Source organism: Ascaphus truei, chromosome 16 (genome assembly GCF_040206685.1).
Source record: "Ascaphus truei isolate aAscTru1 chromosome 16, aAscTru1.hap1, whole genome shotgun sequence".
NCBI lineage: Eukaryota > Metazoa > Chordata > Amphibia > Anura > Ascaphidae > Ascaphus > Ascaphus truei.
The window spans coordinates 30670896-30692146 of record NC_134498.1 but is presented as its reverse complement, the minus strand read 5'-3'; the positions used below and the strand labels follow the sequence as shown (position 1 = coordinate 30692146).

Sequence of the window (21251 nt, the reverse complement as noted above, 5' to 3'; positions counted from 1 at the left end):
TTCTGCTCAATGGCTAACAAATTCCTGTGTTTCGTTTTCAAGGTCAACAAAAGTAACTACTTTAACTCCTTATTTCAAACGCCAATTGGATGTGTCCTTTTAATTGGGTTAAGTTTTGTGGTTAGTGATAGGCGAATGTGGGAAAAACATGTATCATTTTTTTATCTCGTTTGTGAAAACATTCCTACACTTATTTCAGTAACATTGAGTTTTCTAGAAAAATAACAAAGAGCACTGTGTGAAAATAGTGCTTAGACAGCCATATCAGTAAATACACACACCTGCAAAATGAAATGTTTTTTTCCCACATACTTTTCTGTGTGTATTTGAAAGTCTGGTTAACTACCTGTCTGCATGAGTTTAAATACGTGTGTATCTATATATATATAAATATATCTCTCTCATAAAAATATATATATATATATATAAAGTGTATATTGTACTATATGTATAGTGTGTGTGTGTGTGTGTGTGTGTGTGTGTATATATATATATGTATATATATATATATATTATATATATATATATATATATATATATATATATATATATATATAATGTATCTTTTTTTTTTTTTTTTATATTGCAGGAGTACACACAACATATTGATGGCAGTAAGTAGGCCTTGTATGAAACCTATTTAAATGGTGATAAACATGAGTGAATTAAGTCATAAACATTTGTTTGCACCCAATAATGTTAGAGGCTCACACTTAGTATAGTTGTCAAACATTAGGCCTGTATTATTAAAATAGTGTGTTTTCACAAGGAAGCATGAAGTGTATGTTTTTTGTAAATACATCTATACCAGTTTAGATAGTACTATATATATACACACACACACACACACACACACACAGTGTGTGTCTGTGTGTGTGTGTGTGTGCATATATCAATACATACTACATATATTTTAGTATAAATTCAGAGATGTTCTTGAAACAAGAACACATAAATGATTAAAGGACAACATTACAATGGCCACCAAAGGTAAGTAATATTTAACACAAAATCCTGCTGTACACGTACAAGAAAGATGTTTGCAGTTAAATAGGTGCTTTTATAATTGCATGAAAATAATATGCACATGCAATGATTACATCAATTAACACACCCAAATGCAATGTTTTGCTGCAAAGTCAATGGCAGCTTCTCTAAACTTAGCAACTGGCTCCTGGTGGACCATTACTGAACAGACGATTAAAACATAAATATTTATAACACTATTCATTAATTAGGAGTGTTAACATTTCCAAAACTTCACGTGTACAAGAACATACTTGAAAGTTTGGAAACAACACAGTCTTCAGCATACATACAATAGTAATTAGATAATCTGAAGTCAACAAAACAAGGCCAAAGACATATTTTCTGAATTATAACATTTATTTTTTTTGTTCCTTTTGCGAGCGAGTAACAGGCCTGCTTGTTGTCTCTTGAATTTTCCTTTTTCTTTTGCCACCAACTTTAGGCACAACAGAGCCACTTTGAGTGGCCTCTGGCACTTCACGGGCAGGGCTTGTGGCCAGTGACTGTTCACCTACGGGGCTTGTGGCCAGTGACTCACCTACAGGGCTTGTGGCCAGTGACTCACCTACAGGGCTTTTGGGCAGTGATTCACCTACAGGGCTTTTGGGCAGCGATTCACCTACAGGGCTTTTGGGCAGCGATTCACCTACAGGGCTTTTGGGCAGCGATTCACCTACAGGGCTTTTGGCCAGTGACTCACCTACAGGGCTTTTGGGTAGTGACTGTTCACGGACAGGGCTTGTGCCCACTGACACATGTGAGCAAGTTGGTAGACACTGCACAAGTGATGGTTGGTCTGTTTCATGTGTGTCTTGTTTTGTTTTTGTCGCCTCCTTTGTAGGTGTCTGCTGCTGAATTTGTACAGATGGCAGCGGTAGGATGTCATCAGGAACCTGCACAGCAATGTCTGCTACTTGACCGGTAACATTTGGGCCTGGTGAATGAATATCAGATGAATGTGGTGAAAACTGACCTGCATGAACAGATCCTGGCTGGGAGGTGTTGAATTGTGGTACATTAGTCATTCTCCAGTAATTAGCTTGTGTTTGCTGAACAACTAATGCTTCGAATGAGGTGTTGATTTTTTGCAACTGTTTAGGCACTTCAATGAAGACTCTGTGGAGATGTGCCAATTGTGAAACTGTTTCTTCCTGCAGTGCAATCATCCTTTCCAGCACTGTCATCAGGTCAGAATGGCGACGATTTTCTGCTTCCACAATTTTTCCCTCAGAAGCTACAATTGCATCATATGTGGTATTTGCTGGACGTTTTGGCGGTAAAACAGTTTCAATTGGAACCTCTTCATGGTCACTTGCTTGTATTTGTGTGTCTATGGCGGCGGCGGCGGCGGCGGCATCATCATCATCATCATCATCATCATCATCAAAATCCTCTTCATCATGTTCTACAAATAAATGTACACATTATTAAATGGCATGTTAATCTCTGCTGTGTTACTATGTAATTGTACTGTGTCATAAGTAACAACTAACATGTTTCCATACGTTTTATAACCTCACATTAAAAACTACCTTGACTTAAGAATAATGTTTGGACTCAGTATGAAATATGAGTGAATGAAAACTTGCTGTAAACTCACAACTCCTACATGATAGTTAACATCACTAACACAATACAAGTTGCCTTACACTTCATTTTCACTGACACTTAGTAATCCTATTTAAAGAAGATGTGCAAAACAAATAATGAACATGACAACATAACATATAGAAGAGCACATATTATATGGCCACCAACTGATACACTCACCTTCTAGGTGTGTTGAGCTGGCTGACCCAGGTGAAGACACTTGTTCAGTCTCAGGTGACACATGTCCTTCAGGGGCAACTATATATAACAATAACATAAGTTTTACATTTACATGTGTAAATATTGAACAAACAGTTATTGTATGTTCTGTATTTATGAGTACCTAACAGCATCATTTCCTTAACCCAAAATGTGTGTGTGAAAGTGAACATAAATAGTTGTAATAACAATGTACATGCCTGTGTACTTAGAACTTTTGAGTTCCCTAACATAAAACATACTATGTTCCTGCAGTAATGCGTGAGGATAAATAGATAAAATTTGTACATAAAAATCATATGTTGTGTAGTGATATCAGTATCATAATGTACATAACTATCATGAGATGACCATTCACAATGGTTATCATGAAGGTGGTCATATTGCAAAAAGTGTTGTTTTTGGTAGAGGATATGTGTGGTACATTAATATAAGATGTGGCACACATGAATGTGGCTGTGACTAAACAAGACAACACATGCAGTGTGTGATAATGTGTCGTTGATAGTAGTAGTTCAACTATAGATATGAGTGAACTAATGTGTGACGTACGCTTTGATAAGTAATGAGTTGTTGGGGCATTTAGTAGCTAAAGTGTAGCTTTCAAATGAGTGTGATTAACTTCAGTTGTGCTAGTCAGGTTGTAAGAACGGTATTCCCTTCCCCAAAAAGCCTAATCAGCCACACCTTTCAATTACTTGAAACAGGTGAAAATGGTGTGAACTAAGTTGACCCTAAAATGAGGCTGTAATTAGTGTGTGTGCTGAACCCCACCCCCTCTGTTGAAGTGTATGCTGTGATGAGATATTAATTGCAGCTGCTTTAACACAATGGTAGATGAGCTAAATAGTCGTGTGCAGTTTTTAAGTTATGAAAACAATGACATAAAATATGATACGTGTGCCTCATTATGCTGTCTGTATATGAGTTAAAGTAAAAATGGACCTTTTCATAAACAACTATAGATGTGTTAGTGCAAGTGATGTTTGTAGGCCGTTGCATGCAATATATTTGATGCATGCTTAAAATAGGCAGTAATGTCATGTTTGTCGGAGTAAAATAAATAAAATACACAATAATATTAAACATATTTCTGTTCTGTACCTGTAGCTAGTAATAATTTCTCATTAACATGTGTTACACATGTGTACTACCCTGTTGTTCCCCATCTTCGCCCACCATCAATTGCTTCCACTGCAGCAATGCATTTTGGGAATTCACATGTAAATGAGCACGCAATGGCACGTGCTATATTAGTTACTGCTTTTAGTAGGACTACAACATATATGTCTATTTTGAGATATATATATATACAGAATCAGACATATACATATATAGATGCAGGTATGCTTATATTGTGAAGACAGTATGAAAAGCAGTGTAACTATGCAAAATAACTGTAAGCAACGACACGCCTAGTACAGTAATATTTCTCACCTGGTGGAAATTGTGAGGGGTAAATTCCTATATCACGGTCACCAGGTAAGCCTTCCACGACGACGGGAAGTAATTTTGCCCGAAGCAGCTCCTCCAATGGACTTAATATGAGACGTTGTGGTGTGGGCCCACCTCCAGTGCCAGTAGCATGCACGCGTTGGTGTTGTATTTTCTTTTTCAATTTGGACCTAATATCATCAAATCTCTTGTGACAACTCCGCTTGTCCCTCACATGATTCCCACACGCATTGACACCAATGACTATTGTGTCCCACATCTCTTTTCTGCTTGCTGAACTTGTCCGCCCTTGAAAAACATATAAAATATATGAGGTAAATTAATAATAATATAAGCACCAGTTTCCTACACTGCTAGCTGTTCCAAGAGATAGCAAACATGCTGTTTTAGGTGTAATATGTGAAGCACATGAGCATTCACTACTAAACCTATACATGTAAGCAAGCTTGCATTCATATTGTATGCAGTTATGGCAAATTGACCGCCTGTGTTTAGTTGTCCTTGTAAGGCATGATAAAAAGCTGTGTTTCCAGACTAATTAACATAGAAAGATATTGTGAACCCATATTTGCATATGAACAAAACTCAGATGACCTAGGATCACATGTATTTGAATAATAAATGTAAAGGTACACTTACCTAGTAAATGTCCATATATACTGTCATAGTGCTCCAGAATGCCAGTGACAAGAGCTGTATTTTCCTGGTCATTGAAGCGAGGATTACGTGGCTTCTCCACACGTTTCTTCCGAGCAGGTTTAGGGTCAGAGCTTGGCTGGTGCTGACTGGACTCTCCTTCTTCCAATGGAAGAGCCTCCAAAAGCTGCCCACCAGCAAGCACGCCACCACCATCCACCCCATCTGCAACTGCGCCACCAGCAGCACTCCCAGCACCAGCACTCCCACTCCTAGCACCAGCACTCCCACTCCTAGCACCAGCACTCCCACTCCTAGCACTAGCACTCCCACTCCTAGCAACAGCACTCACACTCCTAGCACCAGCACTCCCAGCACTCCCACTCCCAGCAACAGCACTCCCACTCCCAGCAACAGCACTCCCACTCCCAGCAACAGCACTCCCACTCCCAGCAACACCACTCGCAGCACCAGCACTCCCACTCCCTGCAACACCACTCTCACTCTCAGCAACATCACTCCCCTGAACAGTACGTTCACTCCGACGCGTACTCGCACGAGTAGCACTCCCACTCCCACCGGCATCACTCTTCCCACGCTTTGCGGGCATACTTCCAGCACTCACAAAAAACAGACAAGAAATGTACAGGCAATCACACGAAACACTTCCACATATAAAACAAGACAAAGATGTAAACAAAACAACAAAGGACAAAGCTCACCCAATACACAACAAGTCTCTCAGTCAATATGCAAATCTTCAATCGTCCAGCTCTGTGCGTCTCTCTCTCTCTCACTCCCAACAACACAGAGAATGATTAGCAGTACACGTTGCCTTTAAATATGGCGCGCAATCAAAAACATGCTTGTTTCGCCTGATTCAGCAAGATTTGTGATTGGGCAACCTAACAGCACCGCGCCACGCACGCCGATACACCTGTGTGTGATCGGCTAATCATCGTGAGAGTGGGCGGATTTGTTTTCGGGTTGATTTTGAATGTATTCGGCACTTACTGCATACGGAGAGGAAAAATCGCCAATAACATGACTAATCGGTAAGATTGCCGATTTCACATAATCGACGCTTACTGCATGAGGCCCTAAGACATTCCTAGAATTGAGTGAGGAGCATGGCCTACTGAACACACACTTACATCAATTCATACAACTGAGGCACTACGTCGCCTCGATCCAGACTAGAGGTTTTAGAAATAGGCCTCTAACCAATTTTTAGAATCTGTTCACAACAAGAGAGTACAGTATCACAAATGTATAATAGCTCAACTATACCAAATTCTGTTATTACAAACCAAAGAACAAACACATAAAAATATATCAGACTGGGGAAAATATATAAGCAGTCCCTTGGAAGACATCTATACGACAGAATAGCCAGAACATGCTCAGCAGTTAGCAAAATGAACCTTAAAATTCTGCATAGGTGGCATTATACCCCTGCCCATCTTCAATCATTATCCCCAACAACCTCCCCCCTATGTTGGCGTAATTGTGGCCAAATAGGCACCTTCAAAAATATTTGGTGATCATGTACTAAGATTGTTTTATTCTGGAGTAAAATCAGAAGATTAATTTTAAAAAAAGTAACAGAATTAGATTTCCCATGGAATATGGAAACAGTGCTAATACAAAAGCCGGCGGAAGATTTGGGAAGGAATATAGATCTTTTGATAACTAGAATTCTATCAGCAGCCAAAGCAGTGATTGCGAGACACTGGAAGCAAACCGATCCCCCAACTATCACAGTAGTTATAAAGGAGTTTGATCTTTACAGTGACAAGCTGGAGAGATATCTCAGAGGGGCTGCTGTGTGTGATCAGCACTCTGAGATCCTGGACGAGAAGCGGACAGGACAAGCCTTCTTGAAGCAGGCCCCTGCACCTAGCGAGGCTACAGTCTACTCCCCAGGCCCCTAGTCGGTATTGTATTGCATTTTGTACATCTTTGTTTGTCTGCTGGCGTGCCAGAATAAACCCCATTTTATTCTACAACTTTGTCCTGTCTGGTGCTAGTGATCCCGGGGGTTTTGGTGTTAAAGTACTGGTCTCCAGTGACAGGCTTTTTCTGGTGGCATAGCGGTGGGATCGCTAGGCTTTGTGTTGGGATTTCTGGTGGGAAATCACAGCTCAAAGATGGTCTTGAATTTTCAAGACCCCAGGACAAGTTGATCCAGACAAACGTTGTACAAACCTGATATTTTACTATGCAATCACCTGTATATTAGTTCAGCTAAAGTTGGAAAATGTCTGGAGAAAAAAGGCATTTTCAGAAATGGACCAGAGCCACGCTGGTTTCCCTATGCGACCAGTACAGTCTGCCGACTGACGGCCGCACCAAGGCAGCCCTTGTAGAGAACCTTGAGGGGTATGAGACCGGCTTGGCTGAGTACGTTGCTATGGACAGGGTTGTTGCAGATTTCATTGCAGCATATGGTCCAGACATAACCGAGGACTTTCGCTGGTGCATTGCCCACCTAGCGAGAGGTCCTGCAGTTCAATTACCACTGGCGCAGCCCAAGAAGCGGGTCCTTAACCCCGCTACAGTTCCAGTGAGCCAAGCACTTCCAGTAGCTGACTGTTCCCAAGCCACCAAGCCATGGTGGAGTCAGCCAGGAGCCAGAAAGTCTGAGGTCGACCGAGACATTGCCGGCGAACCTGCCTCCGTGAGAGTGACTGTGCTGGCTGAGGATGGCACCACACGGGTGCCTTGCCTCGTGGCCGCCAAGATGGTAGAGGATTCCCAAGAGGGCGGGTGCTCCCTGGGAGACCGGACGTACCATCCGCGGATGGAGTGCCCCAAAGTATCCTGCTCGAGTAACCCCAATCTGGGGCAACGTTCCCCAGCTACAGGGCCGACAGCCTACGACAGGCTAGCCCCAGCAAAGGAACAGACAGCAGCTGTGCAGCCAGAGAAGCAGAGGACCCAGCCAGCGGTCCCTCCAGCAGCTACTAGCGGTGCAGAGGTGCAGCTTGATGGACAGCAGAGTGCAGTCATCAGGCTGGAGAACCAAGCGGTCCATGGAAGATTTTTGCATGCAGGGGTCCCAGGCAATCAGCAGGCAGTCGGCCTGGGGGACCCCAGCGCTATGGTACCTCTGGGGCAGCCTGAAATGGTCTGCCCAGAGCAACAGCTCCCATGGACGGGGATGCTGGTGAAGCTACCAGGGGAGGATGCTCCTGTGACCACAGTCACAGGGAGCCAAAGTCGGGTAGTTGCCTCTGCGGTGGTGCCTTTGGCGCCGCCGTCCATCACAGTGGTTGATGCTCCCCAGCTTTTGGAGCTAACAGCCGTGATCACCGCTCCCCTGCATTTGGAGACATCATGTTCCAGGGTCACGGAGGAGACCAGGCCGGTAAGCCAGACCCAGCCTAACCTCTGTCCTGACATGCTTGCTGACCATTCCCCTGACAAACTGACTGAGGGCAAATGGCCGTAGCTCAGTGAGTGGTCCCGGGAGAGGGTGTGGGCAGATGCTGATCTGGAGGGCATGAGACCTCAGGCAGCCGAGTCTGCCTCCAAGATCATGCCCGATCGGTTCCCCGGACCCTGTGTGCTTCTATACTGGGAACCAGCCCCGGTTGCTTTGGTCAGACAGGGGACAGAGAGGGGCCAGTTAGTGAGTCTCTGGTTGGGTGGGGAACAGTTTGCAGGGGACTAAGGAGATCCTGCTGACAGGGCATCAGGGGGTAGCTCGTACCAGAGCCCGGCTAGTGCAAACATTCTGTGGGCTAGAGGTATCCCAGGAGGTATCGGCGTTCGGCCGCACCTGGGATGTCTGCCAGCAAGTAGGCAGGCCGGGGGACAGTGCAAGGGCTCCCCGATGACTGTCACCAGGTTTATTTAAGCCCTTACAGCACAAGGCTGTGAGTGGGTCAGTGGTGTTAGCTGTATGCAGCTCGCCACTGGGAAATCTGGAGAACCAGGCTCTCCCCGATGTCCTAGGAGAGGCTAGGCAGGGAGGCTCAGTGGAACAGGGGGAGATATGTCCACAGCTTGCAGATCCCCAGCGGGAGCAAAGGCGAGAGGTAGTGGAGAGAGCACTGCGTACCGGGTCTTGGCAGAAGGGGAACGGAGTATGGGGAAGGAGATAGAGGAGACGCAGGGCTACCATAGGAGAGGGGAGAGCCAGGGTAGCGTCCCAGACAGACTCCTGACTGAGGTGACCAAGAGGCGGCTCGAGGTGCTGGCAGCCTGGTCCCCCGAGTGCGGGGCAGTGTTACAGGCACTGCCAGTGTGCTTGGCTACTGCTTGGGCTCAGGAGCGCTGGCAGCCCTATGTATGTGGGAAGCCCTATGCGGGGCTCGTGATGCACGACCCCCTAAATTGGTTGCGGAGGATGCCCGGGGAGACAGAGACCTGTGTAACCTGGAGCCGTGCCCTTCAGGACTTGGACTTCGCTAAGGGTAGCGGGAACTGCAGCCCAGATAGTCTCTCCTGGCTGGACATACCCAGCAACCAACGCACCTCAAGGACTTCCAGGCTTGTGGAGACACCTGAAGGGGCAACTACCCAGAGCCTTAATCTTGAGGGGGGAGATGTGATGGTAGGGGTTGCTGGCATCACAAAACTGTTATGAAGCCCAGCTAGCTACCCTAAATCTATCTAATTTGGCCACCATTGTAAGACTTATTTTGGCCAAAGGGTATATAACATCTGGGGAAGGACAGGGATGTGTAAATGTATTTCAAAGTCTGTATTTGTTATTACCTGTAAATGCAAACCCACAGATTAGTGAATCACTATTCTTCTGTGCTTTGAGTGTCAGCTCTACCAGAAGGCAAATGAGATATTCCATTCTTACTATAATGTCTATGTTGAAGATTTCTATAGAATTGATAGGATTAGGGACAGCTAGGTGTCGGGGCTCCTGGGGGGAGGTGGAAGGCTGATATTCAGGTCTGGGAGTAAGCACATTGTATTGCACAGACTGATTTAATCAGGGATGGGTTTTAGCATGCCCTCTGGCTGTTGTGGCCCAAACTCAATCAATGTCCAGCAGCCCCCTCCCATGTAAATTATAGCCACAGAGGGATATATAAAGGAGTGCTGCTGATCAGAGAATCAGTTCTACTCTGGGAAGGAGTGTGGAGTTCTACTTCCAGAGAGACACTGGGAAGGAGTGTGGAGATCTACTTTCAGAGAGACACTCTGGGAAAGAGTGTGGAGATCTGCCTTCAGAGAGCATCTGAGAGCAGAGAGGCTAACGGACTGAGAGGCACTCTGGGAAGGAGTGTGGAGATCTACCCTCAGAGGACTATCTGAGAGACAGAGAGACTGAAAGATATTCTGTAAAGGAGTTTGATCTTTACAGTGACAAGCTAGAGAGATATCTCAGAGGGGCTGCTGTGTGTGATCAGTACTCAGATCCTGGACGAGAAGGGGACAGGACAAGCCTTCTTGAAGCAGGCCCCTGCTCCTAGCGAGGCTAGAGTCGACTCCCCAGGCCCCCAGTCGGTATTGTATTGTGTTTTGTACATCTTTGTTTGTCTGCTGGCGGGCCAGAATAAACCCCATTTTATTCTACAACTTTGTCCTGTCTGGTGCCTCTGGTCTCCCGTGACAAGTAATGTTGCCCATTATTGTATTGTATGTGTTAGGGGGGTTGTTGGGGGTAGAGGAGGCGTGTATCCCCCATCAGGAAGCATGGTGGTCAGCCATTTTGATATGAGCTCCTCTGGTTCCAAAATGGTTTCTGGCACACCTCTCACGTGGAGGTTGTTTCGCCTCTCTCTATTCTCGACGTCTTCTTTGCGGTCTGACATGTCAGCTACCTGAGTTTGGAGAAGTTCAGTGGTATGGGCTGTTTTATTTTTGGTTAGAATTGTTTAATCTAGTTTCTTTTCTAGGGCGTCCATTCTGTCCCAAGCGTCGAGATATCCCTTTTTATCTTGTGAAGTTCTGAGTGCAGTAATGCCTTAAGACTGCCATACAGGTCTTTGTTATCCTGTTTAGTAGAGTGCTGGTTTACAGATTCGTCCACACTCTTGTTCTGAGTCCGATCCTTCCCGTGGCTGAGGGTTTGTGGCCCGTATGGGGCGGGTGTCCTCCTGCTGCTTAAAGAACAAGCCTAAATCGTCTGTATTTTTTTTTACTGTTCTTTAAGGGTCATCTTAGAGTATCCGAATACGGAATCTGCTTTCTGGGGTGAATTTTTCCAGAGTTAAGGTAGGTTAAAGTCCGGGAAGCTGCAGAGCTCTGGCACTACACCTCCATTCACATCAGATCCCGCACATGCGCCCTCGAAGGTAATCTTTAATGTCTTGGTATGGTAGTATTTCTTGTTTGCAACACTAGTGAACCACTTTTCTAATTAGATTTGGCTCTCAATTACCACCATTATACTGCTGATATCTTTTAATTTGAGACTACGATGAGGGTCAGTATCTATCTACCTACAGTAGTTATATTTACTAGGCTGTCAGGTCTCTAAAAAGTGTGATTTGTTACACATCTTTACTACTGTAAATCACAATGTCCTTCCTCCCAAATGTAATTTTGTATGTAAATTGTGCGTCAGGATGAGAGAGAGTGAGAGCATGTGTGTGAGAGAGAGAATGGTGAGTGAAAGAGGCAGGTTGAAGAGGAAAGAAAGTGATGGAGTGAAAGTGAGTATACATCCCCCGTATGGGAATACAGTCTACAGTATTCACTTGAATGGCACAAGACACCTTAATAAACATAGCCCTTTATGCCACTCATTACATTTTTTAAAATAAAATAAGTATAAAGTTACATTTAAAAAAATAAAATAAATAAAAAGTTGCTGGAATTCAGTCCATCGCTGTTTAAATAACTATTGACATGTTATCACGGTGCATTATTTGCACAAATCCCACAGTATTCACGCTCCACCTGTTTACCTTTCATAATACATTACACAATTGGGTATATCTGACAGTAGATCACAGCTTTCACAAAGTTAGGAATATATGGAATCTCTGAGTAACGTTGCTTTTGCACAATATATTTTTTATTTTTCAGAAACAGAAGATTCCAATAAGAAGCAAGGCGAGAACAGCTTTTTTTCCACACTGCATGGAGCTGTCTAACCGATGAAAAACATCATTTACTCCGCAGCCCTTTCACAGTTACTAAATAGTGTCGGCTTCCAAATAAATGGATGACAGGAAGAATTATCACACGAGCATTTCTACATTGGTTTACCCAGTCTGTCATCTAGTCATTTCTTCAGAAGAACTCCCTCTGCCACGCATTCTGCTATACTTTAATGACAATAATATTACTGATTCTACAGTATGCATCTATTTAGGAAGATACATACACTGTGAAATGAAGCACACAAAGCTAAAGAACAACCTATGAATCTAAGTGTCACATGGCAACGGTTAAATATTTAGTATTTTATAAGACGTACATGAATTCACACATTGCCTTGTCACTTGTAAGGTTCTAAGTAAAACACGCAGTTTTTCCATAGAATGTAATAATCAGAGGCTAAATTGTCAAATTTGAAATACACATACACAAAATAACTGTTGCGGACCATTGAAACATATCACTTGAAAAATCATTTATTCTGCAGCAGAAATAATAAAAAAAAATAATAACTTACTGTAAACTATACAATGCATTATCATATTTGATTAGGAATATGGATCACATGGTTTTTGCTGGATAATATAATTTAGATTTGCAGAACACAGGATGTCTGCACATTTAATAAACAGAATGCCTGGCTGTATCACATATTATAATTACTGGCAGTATCCTGAAAAGGGACTCCTAACGATCCCTAATTATGTTTATATGTTCGATTACCTGATGATTAAATGTATATTAAACACTTTATATGGATAAATGGAATGCTTCGTGGACCAGTGTGTCCAGCTAATCATCCCAAGGAAAATGTAACTGAGAGAATAAAAAAAATGCAAAGGGGAGCTGTTATTTACAACGGCGTAACAATCTGCAGAACATTTTCGTGATATTCAACAAGAACCACACCAGGTTTGATTTTCTCTTTCACTGCATGCCCTACAGCACAAATTAAATTCACTGCAGTAGCTGAGACACAATAAAAATCTAACTTTTTTTTGCAGTTCAGCATTCTGCAGCTTTTTCATCTAGTGATTCAGCCTCACTCCTGTAAGCAGAAGGCCACTGATTTAGTGTCTTGCTGAAGTGGATTGCTTTCTCTGCAAGTGAAAGCACCCATTAACCCCCCCCCCCCCAAAATGCAGGCGTGATAAATTAGGTGAAAACACTAAGCTATGGGCTGCATCTCATCAAAATGCAAAGCGTCCATCACTAAATGCAGGTAATTCACTTGGAGAAGGAAGAAGACAAATCTTTTTCGGTGTGGTTCCTCGTGATTGGTAATGTCCTTCTAAGTACAACCAATGACTTTAAACATTTATACTTTCCACATCCATTACCAGAGGGAGAACATCACATGTTTAAAAGAAACCGTGCAAGAAGAAATAGGAACACTACTACATTTATACTTACCTATTGTTACAAATGCATCCATGAAAAAGTTAGGAAATCTGAAAAATAATCTATCGTTGACAAATATTGAGTTAAATCCAACAAAGCAAAACGGAAGTGAATATGGTTACTCACCATACAGAATTGTAATAAGAGAAACTGGCATGACCAAAATTCCCACCAGCATGTCTGCCACAGCTAGGGACATCAGGAAGAAATTGGTAGCGTTTTGAAGTTTCTTCTCTAGAGACACGGCCATGATGACAAGTATGTTGCCTCCTATTGTCAGGATAATGATAACCAACGTCAAGAGGGCAGACCAGTTCTTGCCTGCAAATGATGAGTGGGAGACCTCTTCCACCTCAGATGCATTAACAGGGTCAGCTGTGGGCAAGCTCTGGTTTAGAGTTACATTGCCGTTTATGTGCCAGGCCATCAGTCCATTGTGTATACTAATATCTAGAGTGACAGACACAGTCGTCAGGCCGATTAACATCCCAGTGCCACTGAAAGTGCTCATCATTTAAAACGTTAGTGACTCCTTACTGTGCTTTGGTGAAATATTTAGATTGAAATTAAGAGTTCTGAGCAGCAATATAAAACATAGTTCACTATTCCAGAGCCGAACAATAGTTTGATTTTCCATAATGTCCTAAGCCTTACCGCAGGGTTCTTCTGATTTTCCTCTGAGATGAGACTAGATGATAACTGATTTGTGACCCAGAAGGACAGTAGTTTTTGCAACGTCCACTTCATTTTCTTGTCCAGCATTCTGTAAAGAAAACAAACACCTTTTTACTGAGGTCGAGTTGAACGAAGAACTACATTACCTAGTAACTCCCCATGCAAATGTTATTTATGTTATTCATTTTGCTGATGTTCCGCACTTCTCTTCTCAACACAGGAAATTCTTTATGGGAAAAGACCATAGCTCTAATTATTTAAAAAAAAAAAATATATATATATATATATATTATGAGATAAGTGAAAATATTAAGGACGAATTTTAGAATTCGTCCCTACTTACAAAGGCTATATATATATATATATATATATATATATATATATATATATATATATATATATATATATATATATATATATATAAAGTTAGTTTAGAATATTTTCACTTATCTTTACGGTGCTTACGGTACTCATGTACAGTACATCCATTCCTCAATGCAACAATGTAAACTCCTGTAAAATGGCAGTCATAAAAACTGTAAGCGATTATTTGTATATAATGGAATATTTATATTATTACTGTATATTATTTGTAAATTATAGAACATTACAAAAAATTATGGTAGTGGGTTAAAAACCCCATATCAACATTAAGTCCCCCTGTTTTAGTGTCAAAGTGTATTATCATTTTGAGTTGAAATGTTTTCCATTCTTGATACTTTTAAACATTCCATTGAGGATTTGGATTTTTAAATAATTTATGGAATGATCCGGCTGTGAGAAGTCACCCACTGGAGTACAATTTCTTCCTTTTTCATGGTGTGTTATTGTGCGCCTGTGCAATATCTTCCTTTTTCATGGTGTGTTAGTGTGTCCGTGCAATATCTCCTTCTTCATGGTGTGTTATTGTGTGTCCGTGCAATATCTTCCTTCTTCATGGTGTGTTATTGTGTGTCTGTGTAATATATTCCTTCTTCATGGTGTGTTATTGTGTGTCTGTGTAATATCTTCCTTCTTCATGGTGTTTTATTGTGTGTCTGTGCAATATCTTCCTTCTTCATGGTGTGTTATTGTGTGTCTGTGTAATATCTTCCTTCTTCATGGTGTGTTATTGTGTGTCTGTGTAATATCTTCCTTCTTCATGGTGTTTTATTGTGTGTCTGTGCAATATCTCCTTCTTCATGGTGTGTTATTGTGTGTCCGTGCAATATCTTCCTTCTTCATGGTGTGTTATTGTGTGTCTGTGCAATATCTTCCTTCATGATGTGTTATTGTGTGTCTGTGCAATATCTTCCTTCTCCATGGTGTGTTAGTGTGTCTGCGCAATATCTTCCTTCTCCATGGTGTGTTATTGTGCGTCTATGCAATATCTTCCTTCTTCATAGTGTGTTATTGTGTGTCTGTGCAATATCTTCTATCTTCATGGTGTGTTATTGTGTCTGTGCTATATCTTCCTTCTCCATGGTGTGCTATTGTGTGTCTGTGCACTATCTTCCTTCTCCATGGTGTGTTATTGTGTGTGTGCAATATCTTCCTTCTCCATGGTGTGTTATTGTGTGTCTGTGCAATATCTTCCTTCATGGTGTGTTATTGTGTGTCTGTGCAATATCTTCCTTCTCCACAGTGTGTTATTGTTTGTCTGTGCAATATCTTCCTTCTTCATGGTGTGTTATTGTGTTTGTGCTATATCTTCCTTCTTCATGGTGTGTTATTGTGTCTGTGCAATATCTTCCTTCATCGTGGTGTGTTATTGTGTGTCTGTTCAATATCTTCCTTCTTCATGGTGTGTTATTGTGTGTCTGTGCAATATCTTCCTTCTTCACGGTGTGTTATTGTGTCTGTGCAATATCTTCCTTCTTCATGGTGTTATTGTGTGTCTGTGCAATATCTTCCTTCTTCACGGTGTGTTATTGTGTCTGTGTAATATCTTCCTTCTTCATGGTGTTTTATTGTGTGTCTGTGCAATATCTCCTTCTTCATGTTGTGTTATTGTGTGTCCGTGCAATATCTTCCTTCTCCATGGTGTGTTATTGTGTGTCTGTGCAATATCTTCCTTCTCCATGGTGTGTTAGTGTGTCTGCGCAATATCTTCCTTCTCCATGGTGTGTTATTGTGTGTCTATGCAATATCTTCCTTCTTCATAGTGTGTTATTGTGTGTCTGTGCAATATCTTCTATCTTCATGGTGTGTTATTGTGTCTGTGCTATATCTTCCTTCTCCATGGTGTGCTATTGTGTGTCTGTGCACTATCTTCCTTCTCCATGGTGTGTTATTGTGTGTGTGCAATATCTTCCTTCTCCATGGTGTGTTATTGTGTGTCTGTGCAATATCTTCCTTCATGGTGTGTTATTGTGTGTCTGTGCAATATCTTCCTTCTCCACAGTGTGTTATTGTTTGTCTGTGCAATATCTTCCTTCTTCATGGTGTGTTATTGTGTTTGTGCTATATCTTCCTTCTTCATGGTGTGTTATTGTGTCTGTGCAATATCTTCCTTCATCGTGGTGTGTTATTGTGTGTCTGTGCAATATCTTCCTTCTTCATGGTGTGTTATTGTGTGTCTGTGCAATATCTTCCTTCTTCACGGTGTGTTATTGTGTCTGTGCAATATCTTCCTTCTTCATGGTGTGTTATTGTGTGTCTGTGCAATATCTTCCTTCTTCACGGTGTGTTATTGTGTCTGTGCTATATCTTCCTTCTTCATGGTGTGTTAGTGTGTGTCTGTGCAATATCTTCCTTCTCCATGGTGTGTTAGTGTGTCTGTGCAATATCTTCCTTCTTCATGGTGTGTTATTGTGTGTCTGTGCACTATCTTCCTTCATGGTGTGTTATTGTGTGTCTGTGCAATATCTTCCTTCTCCACGGTGTGTTATTGTGTGTCTGTGCAATATCTTCCTTCTTCATGGTGTGTTATTGTGTCCGTGCAATATCTTCCTTCTTCATGGTGTGTTATTGTGTGTCCGTGCAATATCTTCCTTCTTCATGGTGTGTTAGTGTGTCTGTGCAATATCTTCCTTCTTCATGGTGTGTTATTGTGTCTGTGCAATATCTTCCTTCTCCATTGTGTGTTATTGTGTGTCTGTGCAATATCTTCCTTCTCCATGGTGTGTTATTGTGTGTCTGTGCAATATCTTCCTTCTCCATGGTGTGTTAGTGTGTCTGTGCAATATCTTCCTTCTCCATGGTGTGTTATTGTGTGTCTGTGCAATATCTTCCTTCTCCATGGTGTGTTATTGTGTGTCTGTGCAATATCTTCCTTCTCCATGGTGTGTTAGTGTGTCTGCGCAATATCTTCCTTCTCCATGGTGTGTTATTGTGTCTGTGCAATATCTTCCTTCTTCATGGTGTGTTATTGTGTCTGTGCTATATCTTCCTTCTTCATGGTGTGTTATTGTGTCTGTGCTATATCTTCCTTCTTCATGGTGTGTTATTGTGTCTGTGCTATATCTTCCTTCTCCATGGTGTGTTATTGTGTCTGTGCTATATCTTCCTTCTTCGTGGTGTGTAATTGTGTGTCTGTGAGTGTTATTTTTTGGTAGTGTTTCTCCCTGCCTCTGTGAATTTTACAACTACTCAGCACTCATATTAGAGATGTAGTTCAAGCTGCAGTTTAAAAAAAAATATATATATTTTCCCATTTAATATGTGCATCAATACAATCTGCACACTGACAAGTGATTAGCTAAGCTGCAGATCGATCCGTTCTCCTGTAATCAATCGCTTTGCTCTGGGTTATTTAATTCAGTTCTTGCACAGCATTATGGGAAATGTAGTCCTAGAATATGATTGACTGGGCAGTTACTAGATATAATTGGTGCACTGCTAGAGAGAGGGCGGGGCTCAAGAGCCAGAGCCTATCAGAAGCGGAAGGGGGCTGTCACTTTGTAAATGCTTCCTACATTAGAAACATTAAAAAGGTCTTTAAAACATTTTTTTTAATGCTACAAGTATTTTCTTATAGTACAGAACTGATTTTTTTTTTTTTTAAAACACACACAGAATATTGCATGAACTGCTGCTTTAAAATAAGATGTTTCACATTCTGCATCTGGAATCCTTTACATTTTCCCTATTTCTCTTTTTTTTGCTTTGCACTTGGACCCATTTTGGGGGAATTTGATACAAACCTTCAATGAAGTACTGTAAGCAGCATTCAAAACTAAACACAGACTCAGATTGCTTTCTTTATCATTGTTCTTATTGGAAAATCAATAAAAACCCTTTACAACACTCTGGGGTAGCATTAGAAGTGAGCTGGTATGGACAAGCTTTCAGTTAACAATTTCAGTTTCATTAGTTTCCTGCAAGGAAATAAATTACCAATTAACACGAGATTAACCCCATCACTGCCATATGGGCCGGAGACAGACAAAATTGGTTTGGCAAACAGACAAATCCACCACAAATCTCTCTTGTCACGTCTAACTGTACATAATTGCAATATTCACAAGAGCGCATCATTTAGCACCATATACTAATAGAGGGGTGCAGAAACTGGGGGCAGAGCAAGCAGGGGCGGAGAGCAGATAGGGGGGTGAAGACTGGGGGGCGCAAGCAGGGGGGAGAATAGGCGTGGGGGGCACAAACTGGCGGGCATGAGCAGGGGGGAGATCGAGCAGGGGGAGAGCAGGCAGGCGAGTGCAGACTTGGGGGCGTGAGCAGGGGGGAGAGCAGGCATGAGGGCGCAGACTGGGGGGCACGAGCAGGGGGGAGAGCAGGTAGGGGGTCGTGAGCAAGGGGGGAGAGCAGGCAGAGGGCGCACAACCAGGAGTGGAGGGCAGGTAGGGGGGCCCAAACAGGGATGTTTGTGTACCATATACTGGTACAGTATATACTAAGTTTAAGAATGAGACCTTTGACCCATACATGTATTTTGTTCAAATGTATGACTTCTAAATACAAATCGCATACTGTATGTCTTGTGCAAATGTTTGTCCTACATAAGCTCAGGACTTCAGTGCTGAATAATATGTGCTACTTCAGTTTCTACATCTTACCTGCTTGACAAATTACATTTTATTTTACCCTATTTTTTAAACTGTCCGACAGTGACTCTGTATGTGACGAGTATTCTAAAACAAATCTGGGGCAATCACCAACAAGACCCAGGTACATGCTGTGTACATGCTGCAACATTTCAGTGACATTTCTACAGACAGACTAATGGCCCATCGAATTAACAGCGGGGGTCCTTGGCAGTCCCATTCAAACTGAATGGGACTGCCAGGGACCTCTACTGTGTTAATCCGATGGGCCATTAGTCTCTGCCGAAATGTCACCGAAATGTTGCAGCATGTACCCAGCATATACCTGGGTCTTGTTGGTGATAGCCCCAGATTTTCCAAGGCAAGTTTTAGAATACTTGTCGGCGCACCTGTAGAAGTGCGCACACTACATTCACCTCCCTGGCATTCTTTGTCATGTGTCTGATTTGTGTTTAATTCCTCTCATAAAAAGAGACCGACACTCAATTTTCATTTTGGTTGGCTTCTCCATTATACAAAGCCAACCTTAATTGTATCTCGTAATTTAAAGCAGTTTCTTAAAACTCCATTTATCCTCTTCCACTATTAATTCACCCCACGTACATTCAAAATGTACTTATTTTTGGACATACATTTTCCAAATCTATTTCCTATTGGCACAATAAATTAGACTGACTTCAACACATTCCACATCACAAAAGAACAGTGAGAGAAATATGTTAGCAAACTAAACTGCTGATGTTAGGAAACTATTGTTACAAATTAGTCTCAGTGAAATTGAAAAGTCCTGAAGAAGCAATGAAAATTACCCAACTAAAACTCATTAAATACATACTATGGAAAAGACTTTGTTAAAACATCTTTCTGCCGTATTATTATTTTATATGCCAGTCAATCTATTTGATGCCGGGTGATTTGTGGTACAGAATGAATCTTTACCGGCTTCCACAGGCTGTTAATTAAGAATATATTTTTGTACTACTTAAAAAGCATCAACATTCTTTGATGGAATTATTCACTGCATAACTATAATGCATATGCTGACACGGATGTCAGACAAAATAGGGTTATAGATTTAGTAACTTAATTTATGCATTTCATAGCTCTCGACAGAACTAAATACAGAACTAAAATTAATAATAAAAAATAATTTACCAGTCAGGGTTCATATATTTGATGTTTGTTTTGATTCAACCACATACTTTTCTTCGTTACATACTGTACAGGCTCCATACTACACGCATGCACACTTTAATAATCGGTAGTACGCCTTCCACACAGTGTAATTCATGCATCTATTTCTTCTCGATTATTAATTAATAGCATTCTCACAATTATTTTTACAGGTGAAACTGCACAAGAGCCAGCCCAAAGAAGATGTCGGGTGAAGAAGATTGAATATTTGGAAAAAGATTGAAGATTGTATTACTTCACATTAAGTCATTGTTGGTTATCTCTGAACTATCATTTACTGGACTCTAATAAAAAAAATGTCATTCTTTAATGATACTTTTTAGCCATCTAAAGTTTTTATGGGAATAAGTGATGGGTTACATTGAAATAAATGGGATATGATATGAAACAAATGGGAATGAGGGATGGGTTACATCAGGGGTAAGCAAAGTTCCAGAGCTGCGCCCCCCTGCCTGGCAGCCCCAGCGCTCACACCCCCGCTGTCACGGTAACTTGTGATAGGCTATAATATACGCCAAATAACTGAGTTGAACTGAACACGACTTAGATATAATAAAGAGAATGTATTCCTTAAAGAAGGTGAACACACAGGATAATACAAATAACAGACAAGAAATACACTTACTTAGGGATTGGAATGATGAAGTAATCAGGAAAACAGGATTAGCAATTCAACAGCAATCAGGCATCAAGTAGTTGGTCAAATGAAGACAAAGGGTATAGGGCTGACACCAGTTTATATGTAATTCCAGTCCTATACCTATCATTGAGTGCTGGCCATTGGAGAACAATTAACTGCACCCAATCTCTAACGTGGGAACATTGATAACCCATGCCCCCTAGCTAGTTGGCACATGCGTACTTCTGGCCCTGGGGGTCTCATTTCTTTAGCCACACACAAAAGTCAGGGCGCCGGCCTGTCTACCAGACCTGGATCTGGTCAGGAAACCATTTCTCTGTAGGTGTGAATTATAGCACAGAAAAAAACAATACAGA

The 21251-nt window shown here is 41.7% G+C and overlaps 1 protein-coding gene across 2 annotated transcripts in view; it reads right to left on the bottom strand.

The window, feature by feature from the left end:
- LOC142467352 (5-hydroxytryptamine receptor 2A-like) overlaps positions 1-21251 on the bottom strand; it is a 340135-nt gene that overhangs the window by 83646 nt on the left and 235238 nt on the right. The window contains exon 3 of one of the 2 annotated variants that reach the window (XM_075572922.1): positions 13531-14167. In XM_075572922.1, coding sequence (XP_075429037.1) covers positions 13531-13918 — 388 coding nt within the window. In that variant the 5' untranslated portion in view covers positions 13919-14167. The remainder of the gene's footprint in view (positions 1-13530; positions 14168-21251) is intronic. The other variant, XM_075572923.1, reaches the window with a different exon arrangement.